The sequence below is a fragment of the Salvelinus alpinus genome, chromosome 11 (assembly GCF_045679555.1).
Source record: "Salvelinus alpinus chromosome 11, SLU_Salpinus.1, whole genome shotgun sequence".
NCBI lineage: Eukaryota > Metazoa > Chordata > Actinopteri > Salmoniformes > Salmonidae > Salvelinus > Salvelinus alpinus.
This window is the reverse complement of record NC_092096.1, coordinates 12,606,275-12,630,843: the sequence shown is the minus strand read 5'-3', so window position 1 is coordinate 12,630,843 and position 24,569 is coordinate 12,606,275. Positions and strand designations below refer to the sequence as shown.

Genomic DNA, 24,569 nt, shown 5'->3' with positions numbered 1-24,569 from the left:
ACTTATTCCCCCTCTCTTCTCATCCTCTTTCCTCAGGGATGAGTACGTATTCCCCCTCTCCTCATCCTCTTTCCTCAAGGATGAGTACTTATTCCCCCTCTCTTCTCATCCTCTTTCCTCAGGGATGAGTACTTATTCCCCCTCTCCTCATCCTCTTTCCTCAGGGATGAGTACTTATTCCCCCTCTCTTCTCATCCTCTTTCCTCAGGGATGAGTACGTATTCCCCCTCTCCTCATCCTCTTTCCTCAGGGATGAGTACTTATTCCCCCTCTCCTCATCCTCTTTCCTCAGGGATGAGTACTTATTCCCTCTCTTCTCATCCTCTTTCCTCAGGGATGAGTACGTATTCCCCCTCTCCTCATCCTCTTTCCTCAGGGATGAGTACTTATTCCCCCTCTCCTCATCCTCTTTCCTCAGGGATGAGTACTTATTCCCTCTCTTCTCATCCTCTTTCCTCAGGGATGAGTACGTATTCCCCCTCTCTTCTCATCCTCTTTCCTCAGGGATGAGTACTTATTCCCTCTCTTCTCATCCTCTCTTCTCATCCTTTTTCCTCAGGGATAAGTACTTATTCCCCTCTTCTCATCCTCTTCCCTCAGGGATGAGTACGTATTCCCCCTCTCCTCATCCTCTTTCCTCAGGGATGAGTACTTATTCCCCATCTTCTCATCCTCTTTCCTCAGGGATGAGTACTTATTCCCCCTCTTCTCATCCTCTTTCCTCAGGGATGAGTACTTATTCCCCCTCTCCTCATCCTCTTTCCTCAGGGATGAGTACTTATTCCCCCTCTCCTCATCCTCTTTCCTCAGGGATGAGTACTTATTCCCTCTCTTCTCATCCTCTTTCCTCAGGGATGAGTACTTATTCCCTCTCTTCTCATCCTCTTTCCTCAGGGATGAGTACTTATTCCCTCTCTTCTCATCCTCTTTCCTCAGGGATGAGTACTTATTCCCCCTCTTCTCATCCTCTTTCCTCAGGGATGAGTACTTATTCCCCCTCTCTTCTCATCCTCTCTTCTCATCCTCTTTCCTCAGGGATGAGTACTTATTCCCCCTCTCTTCTCATCCTCTTTCCTCAGGGATGAGTACTTATTCCCCCTCTCTTCTCATCCTCTTTCCTCAGGGATGAGTACTTATTCCCCCTCTCTTCTCATCCTCTTCCATCAGGGATGAGTACTTATTCCCCCTCTCTTCTCATCCTCTTCCCTCAGGGATGAGTACTTATTCCCCCTCTCTTCTCATCCTCTTCCCTCAGGGATGAGTACTTATTCCCCCTCTCTTCTCATCCTCTTTCCTCAGGGATGAGTACTTATTCCCCCTCTCTTCTCATCCTCTTCCCTCAGGGATGAGTACTTATTCCCCCTCTCTTCTCATCCTCTTTCCTCAGGGATGAGTACTTATTCCCCCTCTCCTCATCCTCTTTCCTCAGGGATGAGTACTTATTCCCTCTCTTCTCATCCTCTTTCCTCAGGGATGAGTACTTATTCCCCCTCTCTTCTCATCCTCTTTCCTCAGGGATGAGTACTTATTCCCTCTCTTCTCATCCTCTCTTCTCATCCTCTTTCCTCAGGGATGAGTACGTATTCCCCCTCTCCTCATCCTCTTTCCTCAGGGATGAGTACTTATTCCCCCTCTCCTCATCCTCTTTCCTCAGGGATGAGTACTTATTCCCTCTCTTCTCATCCTCTTTCCTCAGGGATGAGTACTTATTCCCTCTCTTCTCATCCTCTTTCCTCAGGGATGAGTACTTATTCCCTCTCTTCTCATCCTCTTTCCTCAGGGATGAGTACTTATTCCCCCTCTTCTCATCCTCTTTCCTCAGGGATGAGTACTTATTCCCCCTCTCTTCTCATCCTCTTTCCTCAGGGATGAGTACTTATTCTCCCTCTTCTCATCCTCTTTCCTCAGGGATGAGTACTTATTCCCTCTCTTCTCATCCTCTTTCCTCAGGGATGAGTACTTATTCCCTCTCTTCTCATCCTCTTTCCTCAGGGATGAGTACTTATTCCCTCTCTTCTCATCCTCTTTCCTCAGGGATGAGTACTTATTCCCCCTCTCTTCTCATCCTCTTTCCTCAGGGATGAGTACTTATTCCCCCTCTCTTCTCATCCTCTTTCCTCAGGGATGAGTACTTATTCCCCCTCTCTTCTCATCCTCTCTTCTCATCCTCTTTCCTCAGGGATGAGTACTTATTCTCCCCCTCTCTTCTCATCCTCTCTTCTCATCCTCTTTCCTCAGGGATGAGTACTTATTCCCCCTCTCTTCTCATCCTCTTTCCTCAGGGATGAGTACTTATTCTCCCTCTCTTCTCATCCTCTTTCCTCAGGGATGAGTACTTATTCCCCCTCTCTTCTCATCCTCTTTCCTCAGGGATGAGTACTTATTCCCCCTCTCTTCTCATCCTCTCTTCTCATCCTCTTTCCTCAGGGATGAGTACTTATTCCCCCTCTCTTCTCATCCTCTTTCCTCAGGGATGAGTACTTATTCCCCCTCTCTTCTCATCCTCTTTCCTCAGGGATGAGTACTTATTCCCCCTCTCTTCTCATCCTCTCTTCTCATCCTCTTTCCTCAGGGATGAGTACTTATTCCCCCTCTCTTCTCATCCTCTTTCCTCAGGGATGAGTACTTATTCCCCCTCTCTTCTCATCCTCTCTTCTCGTCCTCTTTCCTCAGGGATGAGTACTTATTCCCCCTCTCCTCATCCTCTTTCCTCAGGGATGAGTACTTATTCCCCCTCTCTCCTCATCCTCTTTCCTCAGGGATGAGTACTTCCGTATGAAGCTCCAGTGGAAGTCAGTGAGTGAGGAGCAGGAGAAACACAACAGCATGTTTAGAGACCACAGGAGTCTAATAGGTAATCACCATCATCATCATCACTTCTAACAGAATGTTAGTCAGGAGTCTAATAGGTAATCACCATCATCATCATCACTAATAACAGAATGTTAGTTAGGAGTCTAATAGGTCATCTTCATCATCATCACTCTGTCTGGGGGCTCTGTCTGGGGGGGCTCTGTCTGGGGTTGTTGGAGAAGCCAGAAGCCAGTTTTCCCTTCTAACCGATGGACAATAGTTGTATTCCATTGGTCTGACAGTAGGATGGTTACGTGGTTTGAACAATGGGCACTGTGACAAACAGGAGACCTTTCCAATATGTTAATGAGTTAGACTCCTTGTTCCAACAGCCTCAGTCAGCAACTTAACTCCCCCCCCCACAGCCAGTGAAGAACAAAAGTTGGCCACATTTGTCCGGGTCTGAACCCCAAACTGCTCAGCAAAAACCATTTGAAACAAAGTGTGACACCTTTCCTAGTTTAGCTACTTGAAGTCTGAGCTGAGACTGGAATCAATCTGGCTCCCATCGGATCAGCCCCGTGTTTTATTTATTCAATATTCCATCAGCGTCGTCAGCCTGTAGAACCCAGCCCCGTGGCCGCGTCCCAAATGACATCTTATACCCTGTATATAGTGCACTACTTTTGACCTGAGCCCTATGTGCACTAAATAGGCAGTAGGTTGTCATTTGGGACAGGGCCCATGTCAGCCAGGTAATGGGATCTCATCTCCTCCTGATCGTTGAGGAATGATCCATACTGGATCTGGCTGGCTCCTCAATGGACTTGGCATTTCTGTTCTCTCCGTCTCGTTATTCTCTCTCTCTCCCTCTCTGAGTCGCTCCCCCCTTCTATTCAAAGGATTGAAATTAGGCTCCGGTTGTAACAGGGTTAGAGTTGTGTGCTCTCTGTAAATGTCAGCTGAAATGAATATGGAAATGAGCGGCGGCTGGCACGGAGAAATGCTGAACTGTTTGAAGTGCTTCTGATTTCAACTCCTGGTAGTAAACTTTATGTCTGAGGACAATCGGGCAGACCAGACCAGTGGTGAAGTCGGGGCCTGTATTCATAAAGCGTCTCTGAGTTGGGAGTGCTGATCTACGATCAGGTTCCTTCTGTCCATGTCATCTGACCCTCCTATTCTTTATGAATACTTGTGGCTGTTAGTTCCCTCTACAGAAGAAAGACCCTCCTGTTCTTTATGAATACTGGTGGCTGTTAGTTCCCTCTACAGAGGAAGAAGTAAACAGGACAGAAACTTTGTCAGTCCGTCACGATGGATGGTGTAAATTCTACATCTATATATTTAGTCTGTTATTGTCTGTGTGTAACCCTGTAGCAGCACCGTTTCACTGAGTCAAATCCTCTACATCCAAATGTATTTGGTGATTGAAGGGGATTCTGAGGCCTGTGACTGTGTTGATTTCCTCCACAGAGAAAGACGTGAACAGGACAGACAGGACCATCACTTTCTATGAAGGACCAGACAACCCAGGACTGATTCTGCTGCACGATGTCCTCATGACCTACTGCATGTATGACTTTGACCTGGGTAAGACCACGCTGGTCCTACTGTATGACTTTGACCTGGGTAAGACCACGCTTGTCCTACTGAATGACTTTGACCTGGGTAAGACCACGCTTGTCCTACTGCATGACTTTGACCTGGGTAAGACCACGCTGGTCATACTGCATGACTTTGACCTGGGTAAGACCACGCTGGTCCTAATGTATGACTTTGACCTGGGTAAGACCACGCTGGTCCTACTGCATGACTTTGACCTGGGTAAGACCACGCTGGTCCTAATGTATGACTTTGACCTGGGTAAGACCACGCTGGTCCTACTGCATGTATGACTTTGACCTGGGTAAGACCACGCTTGACCTACTGCATGACTTTGACCTGGGTAAGACCACGCTTGTCCTACTGCATGACTTTGACCTGGGTAAGACCACGCTGGTCCTACTGCATGTATGACTTTGACCTGGGTAAGACCACGCTTGACCTACTGCATGACTTTGACCTGGGTAAGACCACGCTTGTCCTACTGCATGACTTTGACCTGGGTAAGACCACGCTTGTCCTACTGTATGACTTTGACCTGGGTAAGACCACGCTGGTCCTACTGCATGTATGACTTTGACCTGGGTAAGACCACGCTTGACCTACTGCATGACTTTGACCTGGGTAAGACCACGCTTGTCCTACTGAATGACTTTGACCTGGGTAAGACCACGCTTGTCCTACTGCATGACTTTGACCTGGGTAAGACCACGCTTGTCCTACTGAATGACTTTGACCTGGGTAAGACCACGCTTGTCCTACTGCATGACTTTGACCTGGGTAAGACCACGCTTGTCCTACTGAATGACTTTGACCTGGGTAAGACCACGCTTGTCCTACTGAATGACTTTGACCTGGGTAAGACCACGCTTGTCATACTGAATGACTTTGACCTGGGTAAGACCACGCTTGTCCTACTGCATGACTTTGACCTGGGTAAGACCACGCTTGTCCTACTGAATGACTTTGACCTGGGTAAGACCACGCTTGTCCTACTGCATGACTTTGACCTGGGTAAGACCACGCTTGTCCTACTGCATGACTTTGACCTGGGTAAGACCACGCTTGTCCTACTGCATGACTTTGACCTGGGTAAGACCACGCTTGTCCTACTGTATGACTTTGACCTGGGTAAGACCACGCTTGTCCTACTGTATGACTTTGACCTGGGTAAGACCACGCTGGTCCTACTGCATGACTTTGACCTGGGTAAGACCACGCTTGTCATTCTGAATGACTTTGACCTGGGTAAGACCACGCTTGTTATACTGAATGACTTTGACCTGGGTAAGACCACGCTGGTCCTACTGTATGACTTTGACCTGGGTAAGACCACGCTTGTCCTACTGCATGACTTTGACCTGGGTAAGACCACGCTTGTCCTACTGCATGACTTTGACCTGGGTAAGACCACGCTTGTCCTACTGCATGACTTTGACCTGGGTAAGACCACGCTGGTCCTACTGTATGACTTTGACCTGGGTAAGACCACGCTTGTCCTACTGCATGACTTTGACCTGGGTAAGACCACGCTTGTCCTACTGCATGTATGACTTTGACCTGGGTAAGACCACGCTGGTCCTACTGTATGACTTTGACCTGGGTAAGACCACGCTGGTCCTACTGCATGTATGACTTTGACCTGGGTAAGACCACGCTTGTCATACTGAATGACTTTGACCTGGGTAAGACCACGCTTGTCCTACTGCATGACTTTGACCTGGGTAAGACCACGCTTGTCCTACTGCATGACTTTGACCTGGGTAAGACCACGCTGGTCATACTGAATGACTTTGACCTGGGTAAGACCACGCTGGTCCTACTGTATGACTTTGACCTGGGTAAGACCACGCTTGTCCTACTGCATGACTTTGACCTGGGTAAGACCACGCTTGTCCTACTGCATGACTTTGACCTGGGTAAGACCACGCTTGTCCTACTGCATGACTTTGACCTGGGTAAGACCACGCTTGTCCTACTGCATGACTTTGACCTGGGTAAGACCACGCTTGTCCTACTGTATGACTTTGACCTGGGTAAGACCACGCTTGTCCTACTGCATGTATGACTTTGACCTGGGTAAGACCACGCTTGTCCTACTGCATGACTTTGACCTGGGTAAGACCACGCTTGTCATTCTGAATGACTTTGACCTGGGTAAGACCACGCTTGTCATACTGAATGACTTTGACCTGGGTAAGACCACGCTTGTCATACTGAATGACTTTGACCTGGGTAAGACCACGCTTGTCCTACTGCATGACTTTGACCTGGGTAAGACCACGCTTGTCCTACTGTATGACTTTGACCTGGGTAAGACCACGCTTGTCCTACTGCATGACTTTGACCTGGGTAAGACCACGCTTGTCCTACTGCATGACTTTGACCTGGGTAAGACCACGCTTGTCCTACTGCATGACTTTGACCTGGGTAAGACCACGCTTGTCCTACTGTATGACTTTGACCTGGGTAAGACCACGCTGGTCATACTGAATGACTTTGACCTGGGTAAGACCACGCTTGTCCTACTGTATGACTTTGACCTGGGTAAGACCAGGCTTCTCATTCTGAATGACTTTGACCTGGGTAAGACCACGCTTGTCCTACTGAATGACTTTGACCTGGGTAAGACCACGCTTGTCCTACTGCATGACTTTGACCTGGGTAAGACCACGCTTGTCCTACTGCATGACTTTGACCTGGGTACGACCACGCTTGTCATACTGAATGACTTTGACCTGGGTAAGACCACGCTTGTCATACTGCATGACTTTGACCTGGGTAAGACCACGCTTGTCCTACTGCATGACTTTGACCTGGGTAAGACCACGCTTGTCCTACTGCATGACTTTGACCTGGGTACGACCACGCTTGTCATACTGAATGACTTTGACCTGGGTAAGACCACGCTTGTTATACTGCATGACTTTGACCTGGGTAAGACCACGCTTGTCATACTGCATGACTTTGACCTGGGTAAGACCACGCTTGTCCTACTGCATGACTTTGACCTGGGTAAGACCACGCTTGTCCTACTGCATGACTTTGACCTGGGTAAGACCACGCTTGTCCTACTGCATGACTTTGACCTGGGTAAGACCACGCTTGTCCTACTGCATGACTTTGACCTGGGTAAGACCACGCTTGTCCTACTGCATGACTTTGACCTGGGTAAGACCACGCTTGTCCTACTGCATGACTTTGACCTGGGTAAGACCACGCTTGTCATACTGAATGACTTTGACCTGGGTAAGACCACGCTTGTCCTACTGCATGACTTTGACCTGGGTAAGACCACGCTTGTCCTACTGCATGACTTTGACCTGGGTAAGACCACGCTTGTCATACTGAATGACTTTGACCTGGGTAAGACCACGCTTGTCATACTGAATGACTTTGACCTGGGTAAGACCACGCTTGTCATTCTGAATGACTTTGACCTGGGTAAGACCACGCTTGTCATACTGAATGACTTTGACCTGGGTAAGACCACGCTTGTCCTACTGTATGACTTTGACCTGGGTAAGACCACGCTTGTCCTACTGAATGACTTTGACCTGGGTAAGACCACGCTTGTCATACTGTATGACTTTGACCTGGGTAAGACCACGCTTGTTATACTGTATGACTTTGACCTGGGTAAGACCACGCTTGTCATTCTGAATGACTTTGACCTGGGTAAGACCACGCTTGTTATACTGAATGACTTTGACCTGGGTAAGACCACGCTTGTCATACTGAATGACTTTGACCTGGGTAAGACCACGCTTGTCATACTGAATGACTTTGACCTGGGTAAGACCACGCTTGTCATACTGCATGACTTTGACCTGGGTAAGACCACGCTTGTCCTACTGCATGACTTTGACCTGGGTAAGACCACGCTTGTCATACTGAATGACTTTGACCTGGGTAAGACCACGCTTGTCATACTGAATGACTTTGACCTGGGTAAGACCACGCTTGTCATACTGCATGACTTTGACCTGGGTAAGACCACGCTTGTCATACTGAATGACTTTGACCTGGGTAAGACCACGCTTGTCATACTGAATGACTTTGACCTGGGTAAGACCACGCTTGTCATACTGAATGACTTTGACCTGGGTAAGACCACGCTTGTCATACTGAATGACTTTGACCTGGGTAAGACCACGCTTGTCATACTGAATGACTTTGACCTGGGTAAGACCACGCTTGTCATACTGAATGACTTTGACCTGGGTAAGACCACGCTTGTCATTCTGAATGACTTTGACCTGGGTAAGACCACGCTTGTCATTCTGAATGACTTTGACCTGGGTAAGACCACGCTTGTCATACTGAATGACTTTGACCTGGGTAAGACCACGCTTGTCATACTGAATGACTTTGACCTGGGTAAGACCACGCTTGTCATTCTGAATGACTTTGACCTGGGTAAGACCACGCTTGTTATACTGAATGACTTTGACCTGGGTAAGACCACGCTTGTCATACTGCATGACTTTGACCTGGGTAAGACCACGCTTGTCATACTGAATGACTTTGACCTGGGTAAGACCACGCTTCTCATACTGAATGACTTTGACCTGGGTAAGACCACGCTTGTCATACTGAATGACTTTGACCTGGGTAAGACCACGCTTGTCATACTGAATGACTTTGACCTGGGTAAGACCACGCTTGTCATACTGAATGACTTTGACCTGGGTAAGACCACGCTTGTCATACTGAATGACTTTGACCTGGGTAAGACCACGCTTGTCATTCTGAATGACTTTGACCTGGGTAAGACCACGCTTGTCATACTGAATGACTTTGACCTGGGTAAGACCACGCTTGTCATACTGAATGACTTTGACCTGGGTAAGACCACGCTTGTCATACTGAATGACTTTGACCTGGGTAAGACCACGCTTGTCATACTGAATGACTTTGACCTGGGTAAGACCACGCTTGTCATACTGAATGACTTTGACCTGGGTAAGACCACGCTTGTCATTCTGAATGACTTTGACCTGGGTAAGACCACGCTTGTCATACTGAATGACTTTGACCTGGGTAAGACCACGCTTGTCATTCTGAATGACTTTGACCTGGGTAAGACCACGCTTGTCATACTGAATGACTTTGACCTGGGTAAGACCACGCTTGTCATACTGAATGACTTTGACCTGGGTAAGACCACGCTTGTCATACTGAATGACTTTGACCTGGGTACGACCACGCTTGTCATACTGAATGACTTTGACCTGGGTAAGACCACGCTTGTCATACTGAATGACTTTGACCTGGGTAAGACCACGCTTGTTATACTGAATGACTTTGACCTGGGTACGACCACGCTTGTCATACTGAATGACTTTGACCTGGGTAAGACCACGCTTGTTATACTGAATGACTTTGACCTGGGTAAGACCACGCTTGTCATACTGAATGACTTTGACCTGGGTAAGACCACGCTTGTCATACTGAATGACTTTGACCTGGGTAAGACCACGCTTGTCATACTGAATGACTTTGACCTGGGTACGACCACGCTTGTCATACTGAATGACTTTGACCTGGGTAAGACCACGTCATACTACATGTACTCAGCCTCTACTGGGTCGTAACTGAGGATTCACCAACAATAAATACTACATGCCACTCAGCACCAGATGTGATCAGTGGAGGCTGCTGAGGGGAGGACGGCTCATCATAATGGCTGGAACGGGAGTGAATGGAATGGCATCAAACACCTGGAAACATCAAACACCTTTGATGTATTTGATACCATTCCACTGATTCCGCTCCAGTCATGACCACGAGCCAGTCCTCCCTGATTAAGGTGCCACCAACCTCCTGTGGTCAAGATTGTGTTGGTATGAAAGCTCTCCAGAACTGTTTCAAATCCTCTCTGTCACCACCAGGCTTTGATTGACTGACTGACTGACTGACTGGCTGACTGACTGGCTGACTGACTGGCTGGCAGACTGGCTGGCAGACTGACTGGCTGGCTGACTGACTGGCTGGCTGGCTGGCTGACTGGCTGGCTGACTGGCTGACTGACTGGCTGGCAGACTGGCTGACTGACTGGCTGACTGGCTGGCAGACTGGCTGACTGACTGGCTGGCTGACTGACTGGCTGGCAGACTGGCTGACTGACTGGCTGGCAGACTGGCTGACTGGCTGGCTGACTGACTGACTGGCTGACTGGCTGGCAGACTGGCTGGCTGGCTGACTGGCTGGCAGACTGGCTGACTGACTGGCTGGCAGACTGGCTGGCTGACTGGCTGACTGACTGGCTGGCAGACTGGCTGACTGACTGACTGGCTGACTGGCTGGCTGGCTGACATATTGACTAAAGCGGGTTATTTTCTCTCTGTCACCAGGCTATGTCCAGGGTATGAGTGACCTGCTGTCTCCGATCCTCTATGTGATGGAGAACGAGGTGGACGCCTTCTGGTGCTTTGTCTCCTTCATGGACCAGATGGTGAGACTGACAACATAGAACTAGATATACTAGAACAGACATAATGTAATAAGACCATAGAAATAGGCTTGATAAACTAGCAGGGACATAACCTTCTAGTGATTTGTCTCCTTTATGGACCAGATGGGTAAAACTGAGAACTTCTGAATCATTAGAACATACGTAACATAGAAATACACTGCTCAAAAAAATAAAGGGAACACTTAAACAACACAATGTAACTCCAAGTCAATCACACTTCTATGAAATCAAACTGTCCACTTAGGAAGCAACACTGATTGACAATAAATTTCACATGCTGTTGTGCAAATGGAATAGACAAAAGGTGGAAATTATAGGCAATTAGCAAGACACCCCCAAAAAAGGAGTGATTCTGCAGGTGGTGACCACAGACCACTTCTCAGTTCCTATGCTTCCTGGCTGATGTTTTGGTCACTTTTGAATGCTGGCGGTGCTCTCACTCTAGTGGTAGCATGAGACGGAGTCTACAACCCACACAAGTGGCTCAGGTAGTGCAGTTCATCCAGGATGGCACATCAATGCGAGCTGTGGCAAAAAGGTTTGCTGTGTCTGTCAGCGTAGTGTCCAGAGCATGGAGGCGCTACCAGGAGACAGGCCAGTACATCAGGAGACGTGGAGGAGGCCGTAGGAGGGCAACAACCCAGCAGCAGGACCGCTACCTCCGCCTTTGTGCAAGGAGGTGCACTGCCAGAGCCCTGCAAAATGACCTCCAGCAGGCCAAAAATGTGCATGTGTCTGCTCAAACGGTCAGAAACAGACTCCATGAGGGTGGTATGAGGGCCCGACGTCCACAGGTGGGGGTTGTGCTTACAGCCCAGCACCGTGCAGGACGTTTGGCATTTGCCAGAGAACACCAAGATTGGAACCGAGGTACCGAGATGAGATCCTCAGACCCCTTGTGAGACCATATGCTGACACATGCACATTTTTGGCCTGCTGGAGGTCATTTTGCAGGGCTCTGGCAGTGCACCTCCTTGCACAAAGGCGGAGGTAGCGGTCCTGCTGCTGGGTTGTTGCCCTCCTACGGCCTCCTCCACGTCTCCTGATGTACTGGCCTGTCTCCTGGTAGCGCCTCCATGCTCTGGACACTACGCTGACAGACACAGCAAACCTTTTTGCCACAGCTCGCATTGATGTGCCATCCTGGATGAACTGCACTACCTGAGCCACTTGTGTGGGTTGTAGACTCCGTCTCATGCTACCACTAGAGTGAGAGCACCGCCAGCATTCAAAAGTGACCAAAACATCAGCCAGGAAGCATAGGAACTGAGAAGTGGTCTGTGGTCACCACCTGCAGAATCACTCCTTTTTTGGGGGTGTCTTGCTAATTGCCTATAATTTCCACCTTTTGTCTATTCCATTTGCACAACAGCATGTGAAATGTATTGTCAATCAGTGTTGCTTCCTAAGTGGACAGTTTGATTTCACAGAAGTGTGATTGACTTGGAGTTACATTGTGTTGTTTAAGTGTTCCCTTTATTTTTTTGAGCAGTGTATATTTACTAGAATGGACAAAGCCCCTCAGACCAAAGCAAATTAAATGAGGATGTCCATTCTAGTCAGTCCATGTCTGTGGGTGAGACCTTCACTGACCTCTGTGTAGAAGTATATGACAGCACAGTTCTTCCTGTTTAACGAGAGAGGGAGGCCAACTAGGGAAGTGTTGGTAGAGTGTGACCTGATTACCTGACCACGCTGGGTTCCCATGGTGCATTTCACAAAGGATGCATCCAAGACCACTCTCTCACAGCCTCCACCAATAGCTGAGCAGAGCCCTCGCGCTTTTTGATGTCACTCCAGCTCCATGATTTGTGTTCTGAATTCATTTTTTTCTGTCTTATTATCCAACCTATTACAACACCATTCAGCTTCCTGTCTGTTACAACACTGTCCAGCTTCCTGTCTTCTGTTACAACACTGTCCAGCTTCCTGTCTTCTGTTACAACAACATCCAGCTTCCTGTCTTCTGTTACAACAACGTCCAGCTTCCTGTCTTCTGTTACGACAACGTCCAGCTTCCTGTCTTCTGTTACGACAACGTCCAGCTTCCTGTCTTCTGTTACGACAACGTCCAGCTTCCTGTCTTCTGTTACGACAACGTCCAGCTTCCTGTCTTCTGTTACGACAACGCCCAGCTTCCTGTCTTCTGTTACGACAACGCCCAGCTTCCTGTCTTCTGTTACGACAACGTCCAGCTTCCTGTCTTCTGTTACGACAACGTCCAGCTTCCTGTCTTCTGTTACGACAACGTCCAGCTTCCTGTCTTCTGTTACGACAACGTCCAGCTTCCTGTCTTCTGTTACGACAACGCCCAGCTTCCTGTCTTCTGTTACGACAACGTCCAGCTTCCTGTCTTCTGTTACAACAACGTCCAGCTTCCTGTCTTCTGTTACGACAACGTCCAGCTTCCTGTCTTCTGTTACGACAACGTCCAGCTTCCTGTCTTCTGTTACGTCACCGCCCAGCCTCCCGTCTGTTCTCTGTTACGACACCATCCTGTTTCCTCTATTCTTACCTCCACATAGCTGCTGAAGTCATTTAAAAGGGGTTTTGTGTTCATTATCCATTCATAGCTTTATAGATACTGTAGCCCAGGGCTGGTCTACTCTGGTAAACAGACACACACACACACACACACACACACACAGAGGTTAGGGTAAACAGCAATCATGTTATTATTACTCGGCTGAATGGTCTTGTACCTGACAGACCCTTGTTATTCAAAGGAAACCCACAGACCATGTCATCTCCAGCACTGTAGCTGTCATCCCACCCATTAATACATTAAACATGGCTACATCAGGGTTATTGATTTAAACACCTGCCACATAGCAACTTGTTAGTGAGGAAGGTAAAAGGAAAGCTGGAGATTGAGGAGTAGAGAGCATCAATATGGTGTTATGTGACTGGCTGGCTGGCTGAATGACTGGCTGGCTGGCCGACTGGCTGGCTGACTGAATGAATGGCTGGCTGGCTGAATGACTGGCTGGCTGGCCGACTAGCCAGCAGACAATGACTGGCTGGCTGGTTGAATGACTGGCTGGCTGAATGACTGGCTGGCTGACTGGCTGGCTGAATGACTGGCTGGCTGAATGACTGGCTGGCTGAATGACTGGCTGACTGAATGACTGGCTGACTGAATGACTGGCTGGCTGGCCGACTGGCTGGCTGACCGGCTGGCTGGCTGGCTGAATGACTGGCTGGCTGAATGACTGGCTGGCTGAATGACTGGCTGGCTGAATGACTGGCTGGCTGGCTGGCTGGCTGGCTGACTGAATGACTGACTGGCTGGCTGACTGAATGACTGACTGGCTGGCTGACTGAATGACTGGCTGGCTGGCCGACAGGCTGGCTGGCTGAATGACTGGCTGGCTGAATGACTGGCTGAATGACTGGCCGACTAGCCGGCAGACTGAATGGCTGGCTGGCCGACAGGCCGATTGACTGGCCGACTGTCACCAACATGTTGTTGCTTTAACAGCATCCCTAGTTCATCTGTCTGTATTACTGTATAAACTCTATATACAGCAGTATGTGGACACTCCTTCACATCAGTGGATTCGGCTATTTCAGCCACCCCCGTTTCTGACAGGTGTATAAAATTGAGCACACAGCCATGCAATCTCCATAAACAAACATTGGCAGTAGAATGGCCTTACTGAAGAGCTCAGTGACTTTCAACGTGGCACCTTCATAGGATGACACCTTTCCAACATGTCAGTTCGTTTAATTTCTGCCCTGCTAGAGCTGCCCCCGGTCAACTCTAAGTGCTGTTATTGTGAAGTGGAAATGTCTAGGAGCAACAACGGCTCAGCGTGCAAAGTGGTAGGCCACACAAGCTCACAGAACGGGACCGCCGAGTGCTGAAGCACGTAAAAATCATCACTCCTCGGGTTGCAACATTCACTACCGACTTCCAAAACTGCCCCTGGAAGAAACATCAGCACAAGAACTGTTCGTCGGGCTTCATGAAATGGGTTTCCATGGCTGAGCAGCCGCACACAAGCCTAAGATCACCATAACGTAATGCCAAGCGTTGGAAACGCATTGTCTGGAGTGATGAATCACACTTCATCTGGCAGTCCGACGGACGAATCTGGGATAGGCAGATGCCAAGATAACACTACCTGCTCCGTGCGTAGTGCCAACTGTAAAGTGTGGAGGAGGAGCTATAATGATCTGGGCTGTTTTTCATGGTTTCGGCGAGGCTCCATAGTTACAGCGAAGGGGAATCTAATGCTACAGCATACAATGACATTCTGGATGATTCTGTGCTTCCAACTTTGTGTTTCCAACAGTTTGGGGACGGCTCTTTCCTGTTTCAGCATGACAATGCCCCCGTGCACAAGGCGAGGTCCATATAGAAAGAAATGGTTTGTCAAGATCGGTATGGGAAGAACTTGACTGGCCTTCACGGGAGCCCTGACCTCAACCCCCAATCGAACACCTTTGGGATGAATTGGAACGCTGATTGCGAGCTAGGCCTAATCAGTGCCCGACCTCAGTAATGCTCTTGTGGCTGAAATAAAATCAAGTCCCCCACAGCAATGTTCCAACATCTAGTGGAAAGCCTTCCCAGAAGAGTGGAGGCTGTTAAAGCAGCAATGTTCCAACATCTAGTGGAAAGCCTTCCCAGAAGAGTGGAGGCTGTTAAAGCAGCAATGTTCCAACATCTAGTGGAAAGCCTTCCCAGAAGAGTGGAGGCTGTTAAAGCAGCAATGTTCCAACATCTAGTGGAAAGCCTTCCCAGAAGAGTGGAGGCTGTTACAGCAGCAATGTTCCAACATCTAGTGGAAAGCCTTCCCAGAAGAGTGGAGGCTGTTACAGCAGCTAAAGGGGGGACCAACTCCATGTTAAAGCCCATGTTTTTGGAATGAGATGTTTGACCAGCAGGTGTCCACATAGTGTCGATCATGTCGTCTATATAGTGTGAATGTATTTCGATTCTGTCTACATTCTCAGCACCAGAACTTTGAGGAGCAGATGCAGGGTATGAAGACTCAGCTGATCCAACTCAGCACTCTGCTACGACTACTGGACCTGTCCTTCTGGAACTATCTGGGTGAGGGGAACACACACACACACACACACACACACACACACACACACACACACACACACACACACACACACACACACACACACTGCTACGACTACTGGACCTGTCCTTCTGGAACTATCTGGGTGAGGGGAACACACACACACACACACACACACACACACTGCTATGACTACAGGACCTGTCCTTCTGTAACTACCTGGGTGAGGGGAACACACAAACAGGGCATGCTTAAAAAAAAAAAATCCTTACAGAAAATTAAGTTTAGCGTCCATTATTGGAGTCCGGGTAGTCCAGTCCCTGTCCAATGAATAACTCCCATTTACTACCATTTAGAATCCACAGGATAGAACGTTCACCGTGACAACGGATCACATTCATCCTCATCATAAGTGTACTAGATAATCATCTTGATCGAGCCAATGAAATATTACCCGTGTGATTTTTCTCTCTCAAGTGACGACGCCACATTTGTCTTCGAGAGAAAAACAAGAGTTTTTTCCAAGTTTGACTAAGTCTTCCTAATGAGATAAATATGGTGTGTTCTGTTTGGAAAGTCTTTCCTATTTGCTGGAGGTCGTAGAGGGCAGCTGCATCCCTAAACAGACCCTGATAAGTTGTTTTGAATTAGGCTGTTTTAAATGCGGCTGGCGCTAACGGTGCAGTCTGATTGGGACGATGTTGATTTATCACCGCGTACTTTATAGTCATTAATTTTCTTGATTAATTTGGGCTCGCTCAGCCACCTTACTAAAACTGGCCTGCTGTTCGTTACCTCGCCGGATAACAACAACGGCTCCTCTGGAATTTAGAGACCTTCCAAGAACAATAAACCAAGTAAATTCAATAATATGTAAATGAAACGTGTTATTTATCGCTTTAATTTGAGCAGGAAAGGTTAGATTGAGGGCAGGAAGAGGATGACAGTGATGGACGTGATTGTCTTTTTGGGGGGGTGTGGTGGGGGGGAGAAAGAAGAGATGGAGATGGGACGTAAAAGAGGCTTAAGGTCTATGATTGGTTGACTTTAATTTACGAGCCTCCACTTCCTCACTATTGATCTTCCTGCAGCTCCTTGATCAGAGATGCTCACAACTCTGACACGTTCAGAGTGGATTTAACCCTCTCAGGGATGGTTGGATCGATGCCAATGGCTTTTAAGCTCATGATGTCTAAAGACAATACCTCAGATGTTGTCGGGTTCCCTTCATTCTAACCTTGTGATGTTGCAGAGGCCACCTGTACTTCTGCTAACCTCGTGTGTGTGTGTCCATCTTACAGTGGCCCAGGACTCTGGTCACCTGTACTTCTGCTAACCTCGTGTGTGTGTCCATCTTACAGTGGCCCAGGACTCTGGTCACCTGTACTTCTGCTAACCTCGTGTGTGTGTGTCCATCTTACAGTGGCCCAGGACTCTGGTCACCTGTACTTCTGCTAACCTCGTGTGTGTGTGTCCATCTTACAATGGCCCAGGACTCTGGTCACCTGTACTTCTGCTAACCTCGTGTGTGTGTGTGTCCATCTTACAGTGGCCCAGGACTCTGGTCACCTGTACTTCTGCTAACCTCGTGTGTGTGTGTCCATCTTACAATGGCCCAGGACTCTGGTCACCTGTACTTCTGCTAACCTCGTGTGTGTGTGTGTCCATCTTACAGTGGCCCAGGACTCTGGTCACCTGTACTTCTGCTAACCTCGTGTGTGTGTGTGTCCATCTTACAGTGGCCCAGGACTCTGGTCACCTGTACTTCTGCTAACCTCGTGTGTGTGTCCATCTTACAGTGGCCCAGGACTCTGGTCACCTGTACTTCTGCTAACCTCGTGTGTGTGTGTCCATCTTACAGTGGCCCAGGACTCTGGTCACCTGTACTTCTGCTAACCTCGTGTGTGTGTGTCCATCTTACAGTGGCCCAGGACTCTGGTCACCTGTACTTCTGCTAACCTCGTGTGTGTGTGTCCATCTTACAATGGCCCAGGACTCTGGTCACCTGTACTTCTGCTAACCTCGTGTGTGTGTGTGTCCATCTTACAGTGGCCCAGGACTCTGGTCACCTGTACTTCTGCTAACCTCGTGTGTGTGTGTCCATCTTACAATGGCCCAGGACTCTGGTCACCTGTACTTCTGCTAACCTCGTGTGTGTGTGTGTCCATCTTACAGTGGCCCAGGACTCTGGTCACCTGTACTTCTGCTAACCTCGTGTGTGTGTGTCCATCTTACAATGGCCCAGGACTCTGGTCACCTGTACTTCTGCTAACCTCGTGTGTGTGTGTCCATCTTACAATGGCCCAGGACTCTGGTCACCTGTACTTCTGCTAACCTCGTGTGTGTGTCCATCTTACAATGGCCCAGGACTCTGGTCACCTGTACTTCTGCTAACCTCGTGTGTGTGTCCATCTTACAGTGGCCCAGGACTCTGGTCACCTGTACTTCTGCTAACCTCGTGTGTGTGTCCATCTTACAGTGGCCCAGGACTCTGGTCACCTGTACTTCTGCTAACCTCGTGTGTGTGTCCATCTTACAGTGGCCCAGGACTCTGGTCACCTGTACTTCTGCTAACCTCGTGTGTGTGTCCATCTTACAATGGCCCAGGACTCTGGTCACCTGTACTTCTGCTAACCTCGTGTGTGTGTGTGTCCATCTTACAGTGGCCCAGGACTCTGGTCACCTGTACTTCTGCTAACCTCGTGTGTGTGTCCATCTTACAGTGGCCCAGGACTCTGGTCACCTGTACTTCTGCTAACCTCGTGTGTGTGTCCATCTTACAGTGGCCCAGGACTCTGGTCACCTGTACTTCTGCTAACCTCGTGTGTGTGTCCATCTTACAATGGCCCAGGACTCTGGTCACCTGTACTTCTGCTAACCTCGTGTGTGTGTCCATCTTACAGTGGCCCAGGACTCTGGTCACCTGTACTTCTGCTAACCTCGTGTGTGTGTCCATCTTACAGTGGCCCAGGACTCTGGTCACCTGTACTTCTGCTAACCTCGTGTGTGTGTCCATCTTACAGTGGCCCAGGACTCTGGTCACCTGTACTTCTGCTAACCTCGTGTGTGTGTCCATCTTACAGTGGCCCAGGACTCTGGTCACCTGTACTTCTGCTAACCTCGTGTGTGTGTCCATCTTACAATGGCCCAGGACTCTGGTCACCTGTACTTCTGCTAACCTCGTGTGTGTGTCCATCTTACAGTGGCCCAGGACTCTGGTCACCTGTACTTCTGCTAACCTCGTGTGTGTGTGTGTGTGTGTCCATCTTACAGTGGCCCAGGACTCTGGTCACCTGTACTTCTGCTAACCTCGTGTGTGTGTCCATCTTACAGTGGCCCAGGACTCTGGTCACCTGTACTTCTGCTAACCTCGTGTGTGTGTCCATCTTACAATGGCCCAGGACTCTGGTCACCTGTACTTCTGCTAACCTCGTGTGTGTGTGTGTCCATCTTACAGTGGCCCAGGACTCTGGTCACCTGTACTTCTGCTAACCTCGTGTGTGTGTGTCCATCTTACAGTGGCCCAGGACTCTGGTCACCTGTACTTCTGCTAACCTCGTGTGTGTGTGTCCATCTTACAGTGGCCCAGGACTCTGGTCACCTGTACTTCTGCTTCCGCTGGCTCCTGATTCGCTTCAAGAGAGAACTGAGTTTCCCTGATGTCCTGCGTCTTTGGGAGGTGAGTCAGACATTTCAAGGCGTTTACCGTTAATCAATCGGCTGTTCTCTAATGATCGATCAGCCCACACAGTCAATCCAGCCAATCAATCAAAGAGACCAATCAGTCATTACAGTGAGCACTTGATCAATCAGTGGCCTCTCTCTGTCCCCTGACTCTCTGGTCCTGCTCTCATCCTCCTCTCTCTGTCTCCTGACTCTCTGGTCCTGCTCTCATCCTCCTCTCTCTGTCCCCTGACTCTCTGGTCCTGCTCTCATCCTCCTCTCTCTGTCCCCTGACTCTCTGGTCCTGCTCTCATCCTCCTCTCTCTGTCCCCTGACTCTCTGGTCCTGCTCTCATCCTCCTCTCTCTGTCCCCTGACTCTCTGGTCCTGCTCTCATCCTCCTCTCTCTGTCCCCTGACTCTCTGGTCCTGCTCTCCTCCTCCTCTCTCTGTCCTCTGACTCTCTGGTCCTGCTCTCCTCCTCCTCCTCTCTCTGTTCCCTGACTCTCTGGTCCTGCTGCTCCTCAGTCTCTCCTCTTCTTCTCCTCCTCCTCAACTCCCCGGAGATGAATCAGTAACCTGATTAAAAGGGCCCGTAGTTTAGTTTTCATTTCATCATCTCTCCATTCGTCCAGAGGCATTGCGAGGAAACACAAGCCAATTAGCATTCATTTAATTATGTTTCACAGAATCACAACAATTAGTTTGATTTATCAGACATAATGATGCAGATACTGTATCTACACACACACACACACACACACACACACACACACACACACACACACACTGACTCTGATTGTCTCTGGGTTGGCTTCAGGTAATGTGGACTGGGCTGCCGTGCCAGAACTTCCACCTGCTGGTGTGCTGTGCCATCCTGGACTCAGAGAAACACCAGATTATGGAGGAACAATACGGCTTCAATGAGATCCTCAAGGTGTGTGTTCTTACATTTTGTGTGTGTTCACTTGTATCTGTCTCTGTGTGTGTGCAAGGCTGGTTGGGTCAACATTATACTAAATATGACCTGCCCTACCTCTTAAAATAAAAAGGGTCCTTTTAACTCCTGTCAGAGGAGAGTGGGGGATGAGGAGGAGAGTGTGGGAGAGTGGGGGAGAAGGAGGGGAGAGTGGGGGAGAAGGAGGGGAGAGTGGGGGAGAAGGAGGGGAGAGTGGGGGAGAAGGAGGGGAGAGTGGGGGAGGAGAGGAGAGTGTGGGGGAGGAGAGGAGAGTGTGGGGGAGGAGAGGAGAGTGTGGGGGAGGAGAGGAGAGTGTGGGGGAGGAGAGGAGAGTGTGGGAGAAGGTGAGAGCGGGGACAGCACCACAGACACATTGATGTCTGGTCCCCTCTGTCTTTTAGTGGTGTTCAACCACTCTCTATTAAAAGTCTCCTCCATCTAAATGTAGGCTGGCAGAATTTGACTCCTCCTCCATCTAAATGTAGACTGACAGAATTTGACTCCTCCTCCATCTAAATGTAGACTGACAGAATTTGACTCCTCCTCCATCTAAATGTAGACTGACAGAATTTGACTCCTCCTCCATGTAAATGTAGGCTGACAGAATTTGACTCCTCCATGTAAATGTAGGCTGGCAGAATTTGACTCCTCCTCCATCTAAATGTAGACTGGCAGAATTTGACTCCTCCTCCATGTAAATGTACTGATGACGGTCAATGAAAACCATAGAACTAGTTTTCCCCCCTGTTTTCTCAGTAGTGTATTGGGATTGTTTTAGTGCATGTTTAGTGTCTTTGTATGTTGAAAATTACTAATGGCAGGTCTGGTAATCTCTCTAGAAATATAGGCTGATGTAATCTGGAGTTATCTTGGCTGTGTCATATACATGATGGCCTGTAAGGATGCTTAGAACCATTTAAATCATTCAACATTTTACCTTGAGGTTACTTCCTGTTGTGATCACAGCTGTTCTTTCTGCAGTTGGTAGACAGCTAGTAGATGGTAACCATGGAGACCTTGCAGGCTCGATCTATCTATACAGTAGCTACAACACCAGGTGGGAGAGAGAGAGGGAGGGGGCAGTAGATAGAGAGTGGGGAGAGCGAGGGGGGGACTTTTAGGGAGTGAGGAAGAGAGAGAGGGAAAGAGAGTGGGGAGAGAGAGAAACATGGAGAGAGAGAATGGGCTTTACGCTGTGTTTTATGATGGCTGAAGGAAGCAGTTAATTATCACCTAGCAGGAGCATGTGTTCTTCTAAGTAACAGGCTCTCACAGCCTAGTCGCATTACAACACAGGTGTTACATCCACACAGAATACACTGTCTGGTTTGTGTTAAAGGAGTCAACTGAAAATGGTATTCAGTGTTGAAGTGTTTATCCGTGTTATCACTTTAGCACAGAGGGACGTGCAACTTCGATGGGGTGGGGGCCACCAAAAACATCTGTCCTCATCACGAGGGGCCGCAGTGGCTCGCTGGGCTGCACACCCACATCCACACATGCAGTCAGGGCTGGCTCTAGCATTTTGGAGGCAAACTTTTTTTTAGCTGCCCCCTTGAAAGCGGAGAGGAAAAAGTTTTACACAATTCTACACATTTTGCAGTGAGAGAGTGACTAACAGCCCCAAGTCTTTATTCTTAATATATTTGCAAAAACTGTTTTTAGTCATTATTTTTTTTAACTAGGCAAGTCAGTTAAGAACAAATTCTTATTTTCAATAACGGCCTAGGAACAGTGGGTTAACTGCCTTGTTCAGGGGCAGAACGACAGATTTGTACCTTGTCAGCTCAGGGACTCGATCTTGTAGCCTTTCGGTTAATAATCCAACACTCTAACCACTAGGCTACCTGGCCTAACCACTAGGCTACCTGGCCTAACCACTAGGCTACCTGCTGCCCCATACAGTACAAGTCAAAAGTTTGGACACACCTACTCATTCAAGGGTTTTTCTTTATTTTTAAAAATATTTTTTCTACATTGTAGAATAATAGTGAAGACATCAAAACTTTTGAAATAACTCATATAGAATCATGTTGTAACCAAAATGGTGGATTGGAAATGATGCAGACAACTGCATTGATAGAAGCCACAATCTATCTTCATTATTAAAGCTGATCTGCCCCCTAAAAATAAATAAAATAATAATACTTAGCAATCAAATATTTGTTTTGATGACATGGTCTAATTGAGTGACTATCAAAAGGAGCATCAATATCACTGTGCACTTTCACCACCCTGTGACGTTCATCACTTATTTCATCTGTAGCCTAATAAACTGCACGGTTTCCCGAGTCGTAGTTGGAGGATCAGCCATCACGTGATTTGATGGTTATTATATCAATATTTGCGCATAAAAGCGTTTCCGCCGCCATTTCTCACAATACATTTTACCGAACAAATTGTGTCTTATTTATATAATTGTAACGAAACTTCCTGTTTCCATCATAGATGTTGTGATTTATTTATTTTTCAGTATGACTTTACTTGCATAAAATCTGTGGATGGAATCGTGGTTACTGACTGACATGAGAGAAACTACTGATGTACAACCAAATGTATGAATTGCACCTTGTGTACCTCTCAACAGTGAGCCCCCCCCCCCCCCCCCCCCAAATACCTCTCAACAGTTAGTTCCCCCCCCCCCCCCAATAATACCTCAACAGTGAGCCCCCCCCCCAAATACCTCTCAACAGTTAGTTCCCCCCCCCCCCCCCCCCCCAATAATACCTCAACAGTGAGTTCCCACCCCCCAAAATACCTCTCAACAGTGAGTTCCCCCCCCAAAAAATACCTCTCAACAGTGAGTTCCCCCCCCCCCCAAAATACCTCTCAACAGTGAGTTCCCCCCCCCCCCAAAATACCTCTCAACAGTGAGTTCCCCCCACCCCCCAAAATACCTCTCAACAGTGAGTCGTCCCCCCCCCCCCCCAAAAAATACCTCTCAACAGTGAGTCGTCCCCCCCCCAAAAAAAATACCTCTCAACAGTGAGTCCCCCCCCCCCCCCCCCAATTTTTTTTATATACACTACCGTTCAAAAGTTTGGGGTCACTTAGAAATGTCCTTGTTTTCGAAAGAAAAGCATATTTTTTTTGTACATTTTAATATAACATCAAATTGATCAGAAATACGGTGTAGACATTGTTAATGTTGTAAATGACTATTGTAGCTGGAAACAGCAGATTTAGTTTTTTATGGAATATCTACGTAGCTGTTAGGTTCTAATTCTCAGAGTTAAAACTCAACGCTCACTATGAAAGCTTTAAACCAAGTTTATTCTTCCCAGAGGGTCAGTACAGCAGCATTAGACAAAGCCATGGTTTCACCCGTGGTAGTATACATTCCCCACTATGGATGGAGTCTCCTCGTTATCGCCAAACATTGCATCATAGCCTGGCAGGGAGCTGAGTGATCTGGGCCTTAAACGGTTCCTCTTATCTGTACTGCCACGTGATCGTTTCCCCTCCACTCAGCTCCTTCCAAGCATTCATTCAAGCTCAGAAACCTATCAGTACCCCCTTTTTGTACCTATCAGTACCCCCCCCACATCTGATATCATACACTTAGAAATTACTTTATAAATGGAAAAGCAATGATAATATAACACAAACAAAAAATAAACAACTCTCATTCACAGTGAGGTTTACAAACTCAGACTTATGGCCTCTGTTCTATGATCACACCAAACACTCTCTCATTTCCATTTATTACACAACACTGATAATAACTTGTCCACTGGAGCTGTTGACTTCTGTTTCAACTTTCTCCTTCTGGTTCCTAAGAGAGTGATAGCACAAGACTTCCAAAGTAAATATAAACACCAAAGCACAACAGCATTAACAACGTGTTAAGTTATGCACAATTATATATGCATGACAACATGACATTTCCCACTCTCTCTTCGCCTGACTTTGTCTTCAGGACACTTTTCTGCTGGATTCCACAGAAATGAAAGCCCTAAAAAGCTGATAGGCAGGTCACCTGATAGGCAGGTGCGTTGCCCTAATCAACGCTACATCCTCTTGAGGTAACTCAGG

The 24,569-nt window shown here is 48.1% G+C and overlaps 1 protein-coding gene across 2 annotated transcripts in view; it reads left to right on the top strand.

Moving 5' to 3' along the window:
• LOC139533580 (TBC1 domain family member 15-like) overlaps window positions 1–24,569 on the top strand; it is a 91,421-nt gene that overhangs the window by 53,778 nt on the left and 13,074 nt on the right. For both annotated transcript variants that reach the window (XM_071331730.1, XM_071331729.1), the window contains exons 10-15: window positions 2,760–2,854; window positions 4,270–4,386; window positions 10,755–10,855; window positions 15,839–15,938; window positions 19,497–19,594; window positions 20,397–20,513. In XM_071331730.1, coding sequence (XP_071187831.1) covers window positions 2,760–2,854; window positions 4,270–4,386; window positions 10,755–10,855; window positions 15,839–15,938; window positions 19,497–19,594; window positions 20,397–20,513 — 628 coding nt within the window. The remainder of the gene's footprint in view (window positions 1–2,759; window positions 2,855–4,269; window positions 4,387–10,754; window positions 10,856–15,838; window positions 15,939–19,496; window positions 19,595–20,396; window positions 20,514–24,569) is intronic.